The following is a 15,852-nucleotide window of genomic DNA, read 5'->3' on the forward strand; positions in this document are numbered from 1 at the left end:
CTGCTGGGACCTTTTCATGTGAAACCATGTTTGAACTTATATTTACTGAATGAACCACTGGAGACACTTTGACACTATTTTGTTGTACACTGTGCAAAGACGATAAAGGCATGTTATCTTCTAACATATTAACCACGACAACTTTATGAGTAAATAATATGTCTGTGCTGTGTGTTTTTCAACTTGTTTTAGAGTTATTCTGCCCTCTAGTGGCCAAATAAAATACACTACTGCAGCTTTAATTTGTCTTTGTGATCTTTTTTTCTATTGAGATGCCTTTATAAGTTTTTCCATCTCATTAGCACAATCCCTTTTTCCTTCTTCTTAAGAATTACGTACTATGTGTAAGTTACTTAATTAATAATGTAAATACACGCTTCATGCTTCTATGATGAATAATTCACACCTCTGATTACTTTAGCTCCACGAGCTTCCAGCCATATGTGACTTCTGTGCAACCAAACAAACAAACATATGTTCATATATATTAAAATAACCATATGTGTGTGGTGTGAATATGTTTATTATAATGAATAATGTCTGTTAGATTCACATTGGAAAGCCTTAATTGGTCAAAGCCGAGTCTCAGTTTTAGTTTAACACTTACTTGTAAACAGTGTGTCATCGTCATCTTCCTCCTCGTCCTCATCTTCCTCCTCTTCGTCGTCCTCTTCCTCCTCCTCCTCCTCTTCGTCGGGTATGTCCTCGTAGTCCGCCTCGTTGGGGAGGTTCTCTTTGTCGTCGCACTCGACCATCAACGTGGGAACGCCGTGCATCATCGAGCTGCGGGTCGGAGGGAAAAGTCACAAAGGTCAGAGGTCGTGTGCTCGCTGAGGCGTCGAGGGGATTTAAGTTGTTTCACAGGGTCAGTGACATATAAGGGTTGGGAAGATGAGACATTCAAAAACATCTTATAGAATAGTTTTAAAAGCAGCATCAGGTTTGTTTATATGTACATTTTGTATTTTTGTTGGTTTTATATCATTTAAACGACATTTGCAACATTTTTTTAACCAAAAGTAAGACTGAATGCTCCTGAAAATGTCAAATGGTGTAACCACAAAAGAATGATACATATTAAATATTTTATACACCTACAGTGTATTTAAGTGGACTTATACTAATAATTACTTAATTTTAATAAAACTTGAAATGTTTCCTGATCTCCATGGTAACCAGATTAAATGTAATATTTAGAACAATTGTATTCCATTACCTTTATTTAATATAAAAGTTATAATGTAAGATCATGCCAAACTAGTTGATTTGGTGTTTTATTGAGAATTTACTGTTTTTAAGCAAGTTGAATTATTTGGTACAAAGTTTTCATGGTTACACCACTTAGACATTTTTACCATAATCCTCTAATATATTCTCTCAAAATGGATTAAAAGCAGAAATTTGATGCTGGGTCCACAAAAAAAGAATGTGTGCAAGTTATTCATACGTTTATTTTCACATTTTAACCCCTTTAAATTTGACTAAACCACATTGAAACTAGAAAAAAATCATTGACTCAATAACAGGAAGGCAGCGACTATGTGAGAGTGATCGAGTCAAAGTGTCTCTATCCAAAAAAGTGACTGAAAGAAGACGAAGAAGAGTGAAAACAGTGTAAAATGACCCCAGAAAGCCCCTCAGCGACCTCTTCCACAAACAACAGCAGACGTCTGAAGGAGAGTCAGGCCTGGAGAAAATGAATCCTCAGACAGGCAACCAATCATACTGATGGATGTGGAGGAGAAGAGGAAGAGGAGGAGAGGAGAAGAGGAGGAGAGAGGGGGAGAGTAACCATGATGTTCCCATTAATAAGAAACCAGGAGTGATGAAAACAACATCAGAGCTTTCTGTGTGATTTGTTGTCAAAGTCAGAACTAAGTTTCACTGTTTTAACTTCATCTGTGAGAGCTGCTACTAACAGGCAGGTGGAATCATCTATCTCTCTATCCATCCATCCATCTATCTATCTATCTATCTATCTATCTATCTATCTATCTATCTATCTATCTATCTATCTATCTATCTATCTATCTATCTATCTATCTATCTATCTATCTATCTATCTATCTATCCATCTATCTATCTATCTATCTATCTATCCATCCATCCATCTATCTATCTATCCATCTATCATCATGTTTAAGTATTAAGGAAGATAGAAGATATTTGAAACTGAATTGGGAGTGAAGGATTGTTCCAGAGATTCAAAGAAGTTCTGAAACAATTAGTCCATAAATCGAATAGCCAAACTACTCAACACCTATTTTACTAAACAATTAATCATTTAAATTAATAATAATCATTTTATCCATTTCATCCTTGACCTGAGAGGAGGCAAACATTGGTTGTCCTCCACTGTGACGCACTACGCCTGAGACAGAACCAATAAATTTAAGTTCAGACACCACATATTATTCACAACATGTAGTCTCATCTCAGTATTACGGTTATCTGGCTTAAACATTAAGATCTACATTAATAAAAGAACATTTAACTGATTTTCCATCTAACCAGACTGTAAAACGTGTGTGTGCATAAACCCAGCGGAGCATCACAGCTTCCACCTTCAATTTCAATTCATGTCATTGGGTTTTATATTGGCATTAAAGTTATGAGAACAGTGTTGCCAAAGCATTTAAATTAGGGCTGTCAAAGTTTAATAATGCGTTAATGCAAGTTCATTTTAACAGTGGGGGTTTCTTTCCAACGCTCAATTAACGCACGTTAGGAGCCTTGTCCTGGCCGGTAGTTTGGAAATAAAGAAGCGATGCAGCAGAAATGGAGAAAGAAAAAGAGTCTTATGAACGGCAAATTCAGCTCCAAAGCCAGATGTTCTATCCACAAGACTAAAGTTATTTACATTACGGAGAACGTTGAGTCTGTAATACCAGTGTGTGTGTGTGTGTGTGTGTGTGTGTGTGTGTGTGTGTGTGTGTGTGTGTGTGTGTGTGTGTGTGTGTGTGTGTGTGTGTGTGAATGTAACTAGTCCTAACTGATATGATATCTGACAGCAGGTTTTTGGAGCGTGCAGTATTTCATTGTTCTGGATTGTTCCAATAATAGAATAAACCTACTGTACACTTACATAAAGCAATCATATGTATCCTCTCCCATGTTAATAAGAGCATTAAAAACCTGAAACATATTATTTTAAAGTACATTTAGAAAAAAATTTAAATTGTGCGATTAAATATAATTTAAACAATTGACAGCCTTAATTAAAATATAACTTGTCCAAACACTTGGACGGTACAAAATAACAGTAATATGAAGAATATGAAGCAACATTAAGTTTGATATTTATTGGTGTGCCTTGGTAGCCTAGTGGTTACCATACGTGCCAAATAATGACAGCGTCCCTGGTTCGATTCCAGCAAGGGACCTTTGCTGCAGGTCATCTCTCTCTCTCTCTCTCTCTCTCTCTCTGTTTCCTGTCTGCCTCTCTGCCATCTACTATCAAATATAAAGGCATAAAAAAACCCAAAATAAAAAGATTGATATATATTTATTCTGTGGCTCAGGAGGAGCAGCAGTCAGTTCGATTCCCGGCTCCTGCAGTCCACATGTCGATGTGTCTTTTGGGCAAGATACTGAACCCTGAAATTGCTCCCGATGGCTGTTCCAACAGTGTATGAATGTGTGTGAATTGGTAGATGTGTAATGTAGTGTAAAAGTGCGTTGACTGATCAGAAAGAATAGAAAAGCACTAAATAAGTACAGTTAATTAAACATTTACCATATACAATACATCCTATGCATGCATCTCTCTCTCTGGATTGATCCTCACCTTTCGAACCTCTGCATGGTGAGGGCCAGGGTCTTGTTGAGCTCCTCTATGATCCGGCTGGGCGTGTGGAGAGGAACGGCCCCGTACTGCAGGTGGTGCCCACCCATCGGACCGTGGCCGGGAGGGGCGGAGCACTTCTGGAAGGCGAGCGAGGAGGGCTCCATGCTCCCTGCGGGTATGGAGATCATGAGCTTCTTTGGAGGTAGAGGAGGAGACAGCTTCATCGACATGCACGGCAACTTCACCGGGGCGCCGTCTACTATGAGATGGGGGGGGGGGGGGTGCGAGAGGTTTAGACGTGCTTGTGCAGAGTCGTGTACATAAATTAGGAAGATGCATGAAGACGAGCTCACCTGTGATGTGGTTAGGTAGCCTGTTGAAGGGTTTGGGTGGTAGCGCAGGAGGTTGTTTGTGTAGCGTTGGAGGTCTGGAGAGCGTCGATTCAGCTCCGTCACCCGGATACACAGACGGCTTCTTCGTGGGCGGAACCAGGATGGATTTCTGGGGGAGGTCTTGCTGACACGCCCCCTCGCCCGACATCTGAAACTCCAGCGAGCCTGAAGAAGGAGAACAGGAAGAGTCAGAGGCCACGACGTAACGAATGAGAGAGATGATACAGTGACGGTGGAGAGACTGTGCTGCCTACCTACAGCTGCAGCCGCTCCTTCCATCAGCTCAGTACCTTCAGACTCGGACATGCTGGAGCCGAGCACCGGAGAGCGCCCGTTCTCCAGCTGCAGCTCCTCCCGAACAGCCGGGGACAAACCGTCTGCACAAAAAACAGAGAGAGATGATGAAGAGGAGGTCGAGAGAATAAAATTAATGTGAAGGCAGAAAAGGCTTTTTGTTATACTATAAAAATGTGAATTATTACGAGATGAATTAGTTGTTTAATCAGTTTGTTGACAGGAAATTAATCGCCAAACATTTTGATAATCAATAACTTACAAATGATCAATCAAATATGTCAAACATTCACTGATTGAAGCTTCATAAATGTGCAGTTTTCTCTGTTTTCTATAATTGGAAACTGTATATTTTTTAGTTTTGGAGACAATTTGGAAACTTTGGGCTCTGACATTTTATAGACTATATTTTAAATAATCTTATCAATAATTTTATTTTTCATTCTTGAGTATGATTTACATTTTTTTCAACTTACTTATGATTAATTTGTTAATAAAATGTAAAAAAAAAAAAAAAAATCATAAATACAAATTTCAAGTAACCAGAGCTAGATTGAAGTCTAGAAATGTCTTATGAAGATTAGTGTTGGAAAAGCAGAAATGATCAGAAAATTATATTAATAAGAAAAACAAAATCCAGCATCAGTATGTACCATGGTGTGGAAAATACATGGAAAAACTGATTAATAATCAGACTTCACATGTGGAAAACAAAAACATAAATGATTTGCTTTGGTATCATTCTTTTTGGTTTTTATCTTTTCAGTGTGACACACTTCTATTTTCTGATCTCTCACCTTTCTCATAAACTTCCTTCAGCACTCCTTTCTTGATGAGCTCTTCTCTGCTCTGGCGAGTGGACATCTTCCTCTCCAACACTGAGGAGGAGGAGGAGGAAGAGGAGGAGGAAGAGCAGACATGATGTCAACAACAACAACAACAGCAGCAGTGAGAAGTTTAACTATGGGTCCAGTTTGTGGATCCTCACACTGTTATTAGTGTGGAGGAATGTTTGTTTGGACTTGCCTCCTCCATCATTGTTGCTGCACAGTAATAATCATGTGACTGAAGCTCAGAACTATGCGGAGGCTTCGCTGGCAGCTCGCTGACAAACAACATGGCTTTATTTTAGAATTAAACCCAAAAACATGTTTACAACATCCTGATATATGATGAAGCTAAACTTAGAATCTACTTCTTTAGACATTTGCCTGTTTTATAATATTATCAGATGGGGTTAGGGTTAACTCTTTTTCACTTCAGCTGGTGTTTTTGATGATGAAGTAGACGATGTTAGAGCCGCACTGTGCAAATTGAATATTTTGAATATACAGTAAGTCAGAGTAAAGTGAATCTATTGCTGATACAGTAAAAATAAGGATTCTCGATATTGGCTTTTCTGGCGATATTTGCAGGCTTTTTTGACACCAAAACTATTAGGTAACAACATAACATATCTCCTATTGTGGAATTAAAACATTATACCTAATTGTATTGTGAGGCCCCACTGGATGCATACATAAATGCAACATGGCTTTCCACATGTAAACACTGCCTGTGCAAAATAAGAGAACAACTTCAACTTAAGTTGAATTATGCTGCTTTGCAAATTGCAAATTTACTATCCGTAGGACACACTTGGAAACAGTTCCAAACCACAGACATAAGCCCCGTTTCTGGAGGCGGGAAATTTGCAGAAACGTCCTCTCAGCTGTTGTGTCTCCATAGCAGAGTAGGATACCCAGATAAGACCAACCGGACCCACCGGACTCTGATGGTGACGTCTTTTTTCTCTTCTTTCCTCTTTCTTTTCTGTTCTTTTCTCTTTTATGTGAAGAACTTTGAGCCGCATTTCTTGTATGAAAGCTGCTATACAAATCAAGTTATATCATTGTTATGTAAAGATAACAATAAACCCCCCTATACTATACACTTTTTTCCCTTACCACTGAAAGTATGATGCGGACATCATTTAATGAACCCTGACTGAATGATGGCAGGACTCCAGCAGAAACACATGGTGCACACAACAGGATGCTGCCTGTGTATGTGTGTGTGTGTGTGTGTGTGTTTGCTGTTAAATGTATGTGGTGTGTATGTTGCAATGCACAGAAAAGAGATGGATTATAGTTGAAGAAGAAGAAGAAGAAGAGGAATAAAAAAAAAACAAGCGGCTGTGACAGCTGGGAGAACAGCTTGTCTGTAGGAAGCCTCTCTTCACCCCTCCGCTGCGTGTTTGTGTCTCTCGGTGAGAACAGGATGTTGAACGATCCGGCCAGCTGAGAAACAAAAACAGCTTCCATCTCAACTCCGTCCAACAATCCAAAACGCTCGTCTGTATCTCGCTGTTTGTTTCTAAGCGAGCGCGCGTCGAAGCTCTGAACCAAACATATGAAGCAACAGTAACGGCATTTCATCAGATACCGAGGATAACGTCTCCGGAGGAAAGACGAAGAGTTCATTGAGAGGAACAGAAACAACAGAATGACATCACTATTTAAAGCTTGTTTGTTGCTGCGCAGAACGTTAATTATCAGCTGTTGTGTTTGTAATTAGGACGAATACTGGAATTAAAGCCTTTTAGCCAGAATCTAAATTAATGTTGAATGTGGAAACAAGTTGATTTAAATTACACACGATTCTGGATCCTATAAAGAGATTTTTGAGTGTTGAAATCACTAGACTCATCACTTTCTGTTTTCACTGTCATCTGCTGAATGTGGAAAGTTTCTCTGTCCTCATTGAAATAGACCTAGGAGCAGGATCTGTGACATCACAGCTAATTTAGAAACCATTCCTGGTTTTCCAATATCAGACGTACACAAGTGAAGCCACGAGTGCAGACACAGTGATGTATATTTATAGAATCTGGGAGAAGGACAGGACATCATTTTAAAAGTATTTTAACATGGTAATTACACATCAGCTGTTTTTCTATTTCTATTTCTTCTACTTCATTTTAGGGAATGTGTACTGACTTAATCAAATTGAAATCTCTTCTAAAGACCTTTTTAAATCCATTTTTAATGTTTGATTGTTTTGATGTTTTTTCTTTAATTTTTGTTTCTTGAATTTCTTGAATTTTGTTTCTTTTTCTCTACATTGCTTTTATTGATTGTGTTTTCGTTTATTCTGTATGATGTCATTGTTTTTAATTGTCTGATTTTGTTAAAGCATCTTTGAGTATTGTTAAAAGCGCTCTATAAATAAAATGTTATTATTATTATTAGGGCCCGAAATTCGGTACGCATATGTATCATGTCAAGACACACAAAAAGGTCTCTTGGACCCTAACCCTAACTCTAACGGGAAGCCGGCCATTTTCATTAGAATTTTAGATTTTGCGGCGATTTGCTGTGATTTAATCCAACCGACTTCAAATTAACTAAGTGTCATCTTTACACGTTGGAAACTAAAACGTTATTTCTCAAAATCTTTCATCGCAGTTAAACCTGACGGGCGTGGCGTTGCAGTGAATTTTGCTGTTCCACTGGCGGTGGCGGGTGAGCGAGGGCCCGTCCATCGCTGCTTGCAGCTTTAATTATTATTATTATTAAAAGCAGATTCTTAAGTTAAAACCCAGACTGTCCAGTAAAAAGCGAGCTCACAGGGCTGATGGACGGGTTAAAGCAGCAGTAGCAGCTGACCTGCAGCCTGTCAGTGCTTTATTTCCCTCTTTCATAACCATAAAAACACATATAGTAGATCTGTGCTGCAGCCCCTATTTCACCTCCCGCTCTGCAGCACAGCAGCTCCCAGCGCCCATTCATCACTGCGACCGTTGCTAGGTGCAACAGGGAGACATTTATCTGCCGCTGGAGACGTGAGCAGAGCTGATTACAACGAGAGGGGGAGGAGGAGGAGAAGGAGAGATGGAGAGATGGAGGAGGAGGAGGAGGGGTGAGACTGGGTGCTAATAGAAATGTTGTGTTTACAGTGTTTTGGCTTCTCACCCGCAGACGTCTGCTTGAACTTTTCACTCTTCTTCTTCCTCCACTTCCAGGGTTTGAAGAGACGTCCCAAGGTGGCGAATTTGCTCCGCCGTCGAATGGGAGGCGTGTGCGTGCCGGGTACCAGCGAATCAGAGCGCATGGCTGCAAGCCTCTCCACTTCTTCAGCTGGAAAAAAAAAACAAAAACCACAAAATGAAACAAACAGATTCATTAACAAGCGGATAAACAACACTGAAGAAAATATGTTTTTGACTTCGCTGACGGTTGTTTTTCTTAGCAAGATTTAAAAATAGTTGATCATCAGTCGGTGGAGACGTCCGACCCCTACATGACTCCTCATTTGTCGCATGAAATCAGTCTGGTGTATCGATAAGTTTAACCCATCACATCCTAAACGAGGGAGGTGCTCAGAAAATTTAATTTCTCTACATGTGAAGTCTAAATATATCTGGGTCAGTGACGTTTCTTTCGTGTCCATGTTGTTTAGTCAAATTTAAAGGGTTAAAATGTAAAATAAACGTATGAATAACTTGCACACATTCTTTTTGTGTGGACTCAGCATCAAATTTCTGCTTTTAATCCATTTTGAAAGAATATATTAGAGGATTGTGGCAAAAATGTCTAAGTGGTGTAACCATAAAAACTTTGTACCAAATAATTCAACTTGCTTAAAAACAGTAAATTCTCAATAAAACACCATATCAACTAGTTTGGCATGATCTTACATTATAACTTTTATATTAAATAAAGTTAATGGGATACAATTGTTCTAAATATTACATTTACTCTGGTAACCATGGAGATCAGGAACAGGCTTTCTTTCTTTCTTTCTTTCTTTCTTTCCTATTTTCTCCTCTTCCACCTTTATCTTTCTTTCTTATGTTTTTTCTCTTTTCTTTCCTTCTTTTACTCTCTCTTCTTCCTCCTTCTGTCTTTCTTTCTTCCTTCTTTCTTTCTTATTTTCTCCTTTTCCACCTTTATCTTTCTTCCTTCTTTCCTCCTTTCTTTCTCCTTTATCTCACTTTCTTTTCTTTCATTCTTACTTTCTTTATTTCCTTCTTTCTAGGTAGATAAAATATGTAATATTTATCATTCTTTTGTGGTTACACCATTTGACATTTTCAGGGGCATTCAGTTTTACTTTTGGTAAAAAATGGTGCAAATATCAAATGACATAAAACCAACAAAAATACTAAATGTACATTTTAACAAACCTGATGCTGCTTTTAAAACTATTTTTAAAGATATTTTTGAATGTCTCATCTTGCCAACCTTTATTTGTCACTGACCCTGAGGTTAGTTAGAGTAAAATAATGATGTAAAACATGACAAGCTCCAGATTTATAGGGTTGAATAACGTGTCATATGTGTTGCTTTGTGTGTTAATTTCTTTATATTATCATGATGCATATTTACTGTAATAATGGGTTTCTTAAATATAGACTTAGAGAAATAGACTATCTCTTATATCTTGATTCAAATGTAAAAGGAACAAGCTCTCTCAGTCTCAGGAGGGGGTTGTGTGCATATTCAAGTTGAGTAAAAGCCTATTTGGATCGTTCACAATCACACTTAAAGAGAGTAAAGAGGCTCCACAGAGAAACAACAGGGGGGGAAAGAAAAGTAATGAATATGAACAAATGTGTGGTGTTTCTCCTGAATAACACCAGCACCTCGTCTAAAGCAGCAGCTCCTCCAGCTCTTCTTTATTCACTGTCTCCACTCTGAACTGTGATTTCTCTCTCTCTCTCTCTCCCTCTCTCTCGGCCCTAAGGGGAAGTTGTTTGAAAGTAAACGCTGGAGGACTCGTTTCTATACGAGCGTGCTCCACTTTTTCCATTCGAAAAACCACACATTTCCTATTACTGACTAGTCTGTGGAACGAGGGCACGGAGCCGCAGCCGGCAGCAACGGATTTTTTTTTAAAAAGGGGAAAAAAAGACATTTCAGTTTGCAGTAATAGATGTAAACTCTCTCTCACACACACACATTTACAAACAGGAATATGTTGTGAAGACTCAGCTTTCTGCTCTTTTTAACTGCCGGCTCTCAGATTAATGAATGGAAACATTAAAAAAAAGATGAAATACTAGTAGAAGCACAGCAGATCTGAGCTGCGTGGAAGTTAAAGAGCGATCATGTGATCACCTCAACATGCCCCTTATAGTGACTTTATACTGATTCACATGTACAGTAAAATAGATTCTGCAGCATTTACTAAGCACAGTGTGAAGTGTGCAGATAATAAACATCCTCTGCTACGCTACTCGCTATCATTCACCACCACTTCATACTCTGCCCTTTCTACAGTATACTTCAACATATCTATTATATTCTATTAGACCACTTTACTACATTCATTATGTTAAGAGGTCAGTCATAAGCACTTTATCTATTTACTATTATTCAAACTTAACTTGTTATTTATTCAAACTCACTTTAACACGCTGAAATATGAACTGAACCTCATGTTTCTTTGTCTTAGTGTTTATTGTTTTTCACTGTGTTTACTATACCTGGCTGCTATCTATCTATCTATCTATCTATCTATCTATCTATCTATCTATCTATCTATCTATCTATCTATCTATCTATCTATCTATCTATCTATCTATCTATCTATCCATCCATCTATCTATCTATCCATCTATCCATCCATCCATCCATCCATCCATCTATCCATCCATCCATCTATCTATCCATCTATCTATCCATCTATCTATCCATCCATCCATCTATCCATCTATCCATCCATCTATCTATCTATCCATCTATCTATCCATCTATCTATCTATCCATCCATCCATCTATCCATCTATCCATCCATCTATCTATCCATCCATCCATCTATCTATCTATCTATCTATCTATCTATCTATCTATCTATCTATCTATCTATCTATCTATCTATCTATCTATCTATCTATCTATCTATCTATCTATCTATCTATCTATCTATCTATCTATCTATCTATCTATCTATCCATCCATCCATCCATCCATCCATCCATCCATCCATCCATCCATCCATCCATCCATCCATCCATCCATCCATCCATCCATCCATCCATCCATCCATCCATCCATCCATCCATCTATCTATCTATCCATCCATCCATCCATCCATCCATCTATCTATCTATCTATCTATCTATCTATCTATCTATCTATCCATCTATTAAAATCTGAACTAAACTATATCTAAATTCGTACAACACTCAACCTAAATGTTTTCAGGATGGCTCAGAGTTGATATACAGATGTAGAGCTGAGATAATTAGTTAATTAAGCGTTACGTTGTTAAGAGATAATAAGTTGGCAACTCTGCTGATAATCTTTTGAAAATCATTTCAGTCATTTTTCATGTAAAAAAAGCCAAATTCTCTGGTTTAGGTTCTTAAACGTGAGGATTTTTTGCTATTCTTTGTTGCATTTGATAGTTAATTGGATGTTTTGGGGTTATAGACTGTTGCATGGACAAAACAAGACATCTAAACTTTTCTTGTTTCTTAATTATTAACATTTTTCAGCAGATTAACTGAAAAAAGCAGTTAAATCCCTACAACTGTTTTTACTATTAAAGATGTCTCACTCATCAGGATTAAAAAAGTAAATAAACTCCAGTTACAAGTCATCAGAGCCACACTGAACATTGTGGACTCTTCAAAATATGTAAAACATTTGATTAAAAGAAAAAAAAAAAATCAGATTTTGCATTTGTAGGAAAACAAGTGTGATAATCAAGACAATGAAATCTGGTTTCCTGCTAAATTGAATCAACAAAAACATTAATGTTCGATGCCGTTGGATCCAAATATGTAATAAACTGCCTCTCTTAGTACCTTTCAGTACTTTTAGCTGCTGAATGAAGTCCATGAGATGCTGTTAAAGCCTCCATAAGCTAGTAAGTGGTCATTTAACGTTCTGCTCTCATCACTTCTTATTTGGCTCATTGCTTAAAAGATGATTCCACCAAATTATACAGCTATATCCTGATAACTGACACAAAAAACAAGCACAAACAGGACTAAAAACACGACTTCCTTGGAAGAGGTCACGACTAATCAACCAGCACATGCCAAAAAACAGAAATGAGGGGAAAAGACTAAGATCTAAAAGGGGACGTCGGTGGTTAGAGGAGAGAAAAACAGATCAGTCTGAACCAGAAAGCAGCTGCAGACAGGAGGAGACGTCGGCCTTGTGACACGAGCGATGTCAGTTCAGATCTGTAGCGACGACAACAACAACAACAACATCTAACTCCCAGAGACCTCCTCCCACCTCCTCCTCCCTCCTCCTCCTCCCTCCTCCTCCCCAGCTGCTCCACTGGCTGATCATCTTGTGCTTGTTCTTATGTAGCACCTTCGTGTGAATGTCAAAGAGCTCACGGAAACCTTCCCTTGACAAACAAAAGGAGTAGTTTCTCTTAAAATGGAAAAGTCTGCAGTAACCAAGGCAGCAAAGAACAACTCCTTTCATGATGGATGAATCATTTTGTCTGTACAATATCAGAAAATGGTGAAAATATGCTTCTGGTGACTGGTGGCTTCTGCTTATTTTGTCTGATCAACAGTTCAAAATCAATCAAAATTCAGTTTGCGATCATGTTTGACACAGAAAAGCTTCAAATCCTCACATTTGGGAAGCTGCACCCAGAAGTTATTTTGATCATTTATTAATCATCAAAGTCCTTTTAACCCTTACATTACTGTTCATGGGCAAATTTGACCTATTTTTTACATTTGAGAGCTGTAAAAACACCATATACACATTTATTTCAGCCAGATTTGAGACAAAATTGGGAATAAAATTCATCATATAAATAAATGATCCTGCATACGTGTGATTTCCAGCTGCAGAGAAACTGTATTTTTTTTCCCTTTTTTGGTGAAATACTCCTTTACCACGTTACACATTATGAGGTTTGTGGGTCACATATTTGTGCCTGTAAACAGAAGATAGAGTAGCAGGAGCCCCCGTCACCGCTGCTGTGAGTCAGACAGCTCAGACTCACACTGCGGGGCCACATTCCTTCAGTCAGACTCTGGGGGCCTGTTATCTTACTGCTGCCTCAAAACAACACACACACACACACACAAACACACACACACACACACAGCAGTCAAACAACACATCACGTTGCCACCGAGGCTGAAACTGCAACCTCTGTAACCTAAATTCTTGGATGATTTGAATAATATTTTAAGGTCTTTTTTTGTAATTAATCAATATAGAAAATGATGGATGAGAAATATGTTTAGTGTCGACTCAGCAACTGATTTTTAAAGCATCAATCTTCTACGTAGCGACAAATCAATGAAGTGACAATAACAGTAAATCAAACTCGTCAATTAAGCAAATAAGATCAATTACTTTAATTTATTAGTCCGCGAAGAAATGTGACAAAGTTATAAGCATATAGCTAAAAGATGGATCAATAATTGATTACTTTAAGAGTAGTTGTTCATTATTGAAGTCATTTATCAAGTAAATAATATCCAAATAAACAAACAAAAGGGGGAAGATTTGCTGATTTTTTATGTTTTATGTTATAAACTGTAAACTGAATCTTTGCATTTTGGACTCTTGGTTGAACATATATTAAAAAAAACTACTCGTAAATGTCACTTTGGACTCTAGTTAACTCATTTTTCAGAGTATTAAGAGACTCACTGATGGAGATAATGTATATATTTAGAGCTGCAGTGATAAAAGTAGAAAATACCAAATATTTCCCGGTTCCAGCTGTGAGGATTTCCTGCTATTCTTGGTCTTGTGTGATAATAAATTCAATAAGTTTGGATTTTGGACAGCTGATTGAACAAAGCAGGCGATCTAATGACATCACTGTGAGCTTTTAGAGACTATGATGGACATTTATTACAGTTTTTAGGCATTTTACAAACCAAACAACTCATCAAATGACCAAGAAATGAATGGGAAATGAAATATCTGCAGTCATATTTACAGCAGATTCTATTAAACGGCCAATTAAGAAATGTCTTCGATTTGCTGGTTGGATGAAATAAAGAGGTTTGATCATCTTGACGTAGCGATTAATTAGAAAATTAATGGAGATTAATCACTGATGAAAATAATCTCCTTAACAGTCACATATCTGCCTCAGAAATATAACTCAGCCTTAAGCATTAATGATGTTCCTCTTACATGAGTGGATCCGTCTTTAGTTAGATATTAAAACTGGAAACCCACTTTTCATTTCGGCTAAATTCCTTGGTGGATTAATCAAAGGAACATTCAGTTATCTGCCTATAAATTATATAAATAAAACTTATTTCATCAAGGGCAGGATGATGATATACTGCTGCAAAAATGTAAAAAAAGTCTAACATATATTTATCAGAGGAGGATCAAAGGGCCAACATGCAGGCAGGGAACTAACCCACCAAATGATTTAGGATGTATAATATATCATCTCAAATCATATTCCTCAATAAATCCAACACATCTCCGCTGAATGAACAAGATAGCAGCGAGTGTGACACTCAACAACGCTGCAGTGATGCTACAGGCTTTATATAATACCACTAAGTTACTAAATGGTCACTTTAAAGTAAATATTACAATAAAAAGCAACATTAAAAGAGATTTCTGACTGATAGTGAGTGCTGCAGCCGGTGTTACACTTTACCTGGTGACCCGTCAGATTCTGTGACCTTTAAGTAAATCTAGCTGTTGTTGCTTCTGTACTTTTACTTAAGTAGGATTTTAAATGCTAGTTTAGATTCTGTGACCAGCAGTGTTGGAGGAAGTACTCAGATCCTTAAGTAAAAGTATTAATACCACAATGTAAAAATACTTCATTACAAGTAAAAATCCTGCAAAATCCTACTTAAAGTACTACGGAAAAAGTATCAACTTTGCAGAAAGTCAGGCTAGTACTTAGAGTAAAATTAACATAATAAAGCAGGATTTTAAATGCAGTGTTTTTACCTGTAATTAAGTATTTTTACATTGTGGTATTTATACTTTTACATGAGTAAATGACCTGAGTACTTCTCCCAATACTTAAGTAAATTCAGCTGTTAATACTTGGATACTTCTACTTACAACATGATTTTAAATGCAGTATTTTACTTGTAATGCAGTATTTTTACATTGGGGTAGTGATACCTTTACAAATGATCGGAGTAGTTTTTTCCAACAATGCAGGTCACAGAATCTAAATGGAGTACTTTTACTTATTAAGTAAGTATTACTACTAGTATTTTAAGTACATTTAGCTGTTAATACTTGGATATTTCTACTTAAACAGGATTTTAAATGCAGTATTTTTACATTGTGGTATTGATACTTTTACATAAGTAAATGATCTGAGTACTTCTTCCAACAATGCATGTTACAGAATCTAAATCAGTACTTTTACTTTAGTATTTAAGTACATTTAGCTGTTAATACTCGGATA

The 15,852-nt window shown here is 37.4% G+C and overlaps 1 protein-coding gene across 1 annotated transcript in view; it reads right to left on the reverse strand.

Moving 5' to 3' along the window:
• The window catches only part of phactr1 (phosphatase and actin regulator 1), a 16,476-nt gene extending 7,896 nt beyond the window's left edge, over positions 1 to 8,580 (reverse strand). Inside the window, 6 exon segments of the mRNA XM_062424861.1 lie at positions 608 to 783; positions 3,788 to 4,043; positions 4,141 to 4,344; positions 4,434 to 4,556; positions 5,271 to 5,351; positions 8,427 to 8,580. Of these exon segments, the coding sequence (XP_062280845.1) occupies positions 608 to 783; positions 3,788 to 4,043; positions 4,141 to 4,344; positions 4,434 to 4,556; positions 5,271 to 5,351; positions 8,427 to 8,565 (979 nt within the window). The 5' untranslated portion in view covers positions 8,566 to 8,580.
• Between the last annotated feature and the right edge of the window lie 7,272 nt (positions 8,581 to 15,852).

Source organism: Scomber scombrus, chromosome 8, assembly GCF_963691925.1.
Source record: "Scomber scombrus chromosome 8, fScoSco1.1, whole genome shotgun sequence".
Taxonomy (NCBI): Eukaryota; Metazoa; Chordata; class Actinopteri; order Scombriformes; family Scombridae; genus Scomber; species Scomber scombrus.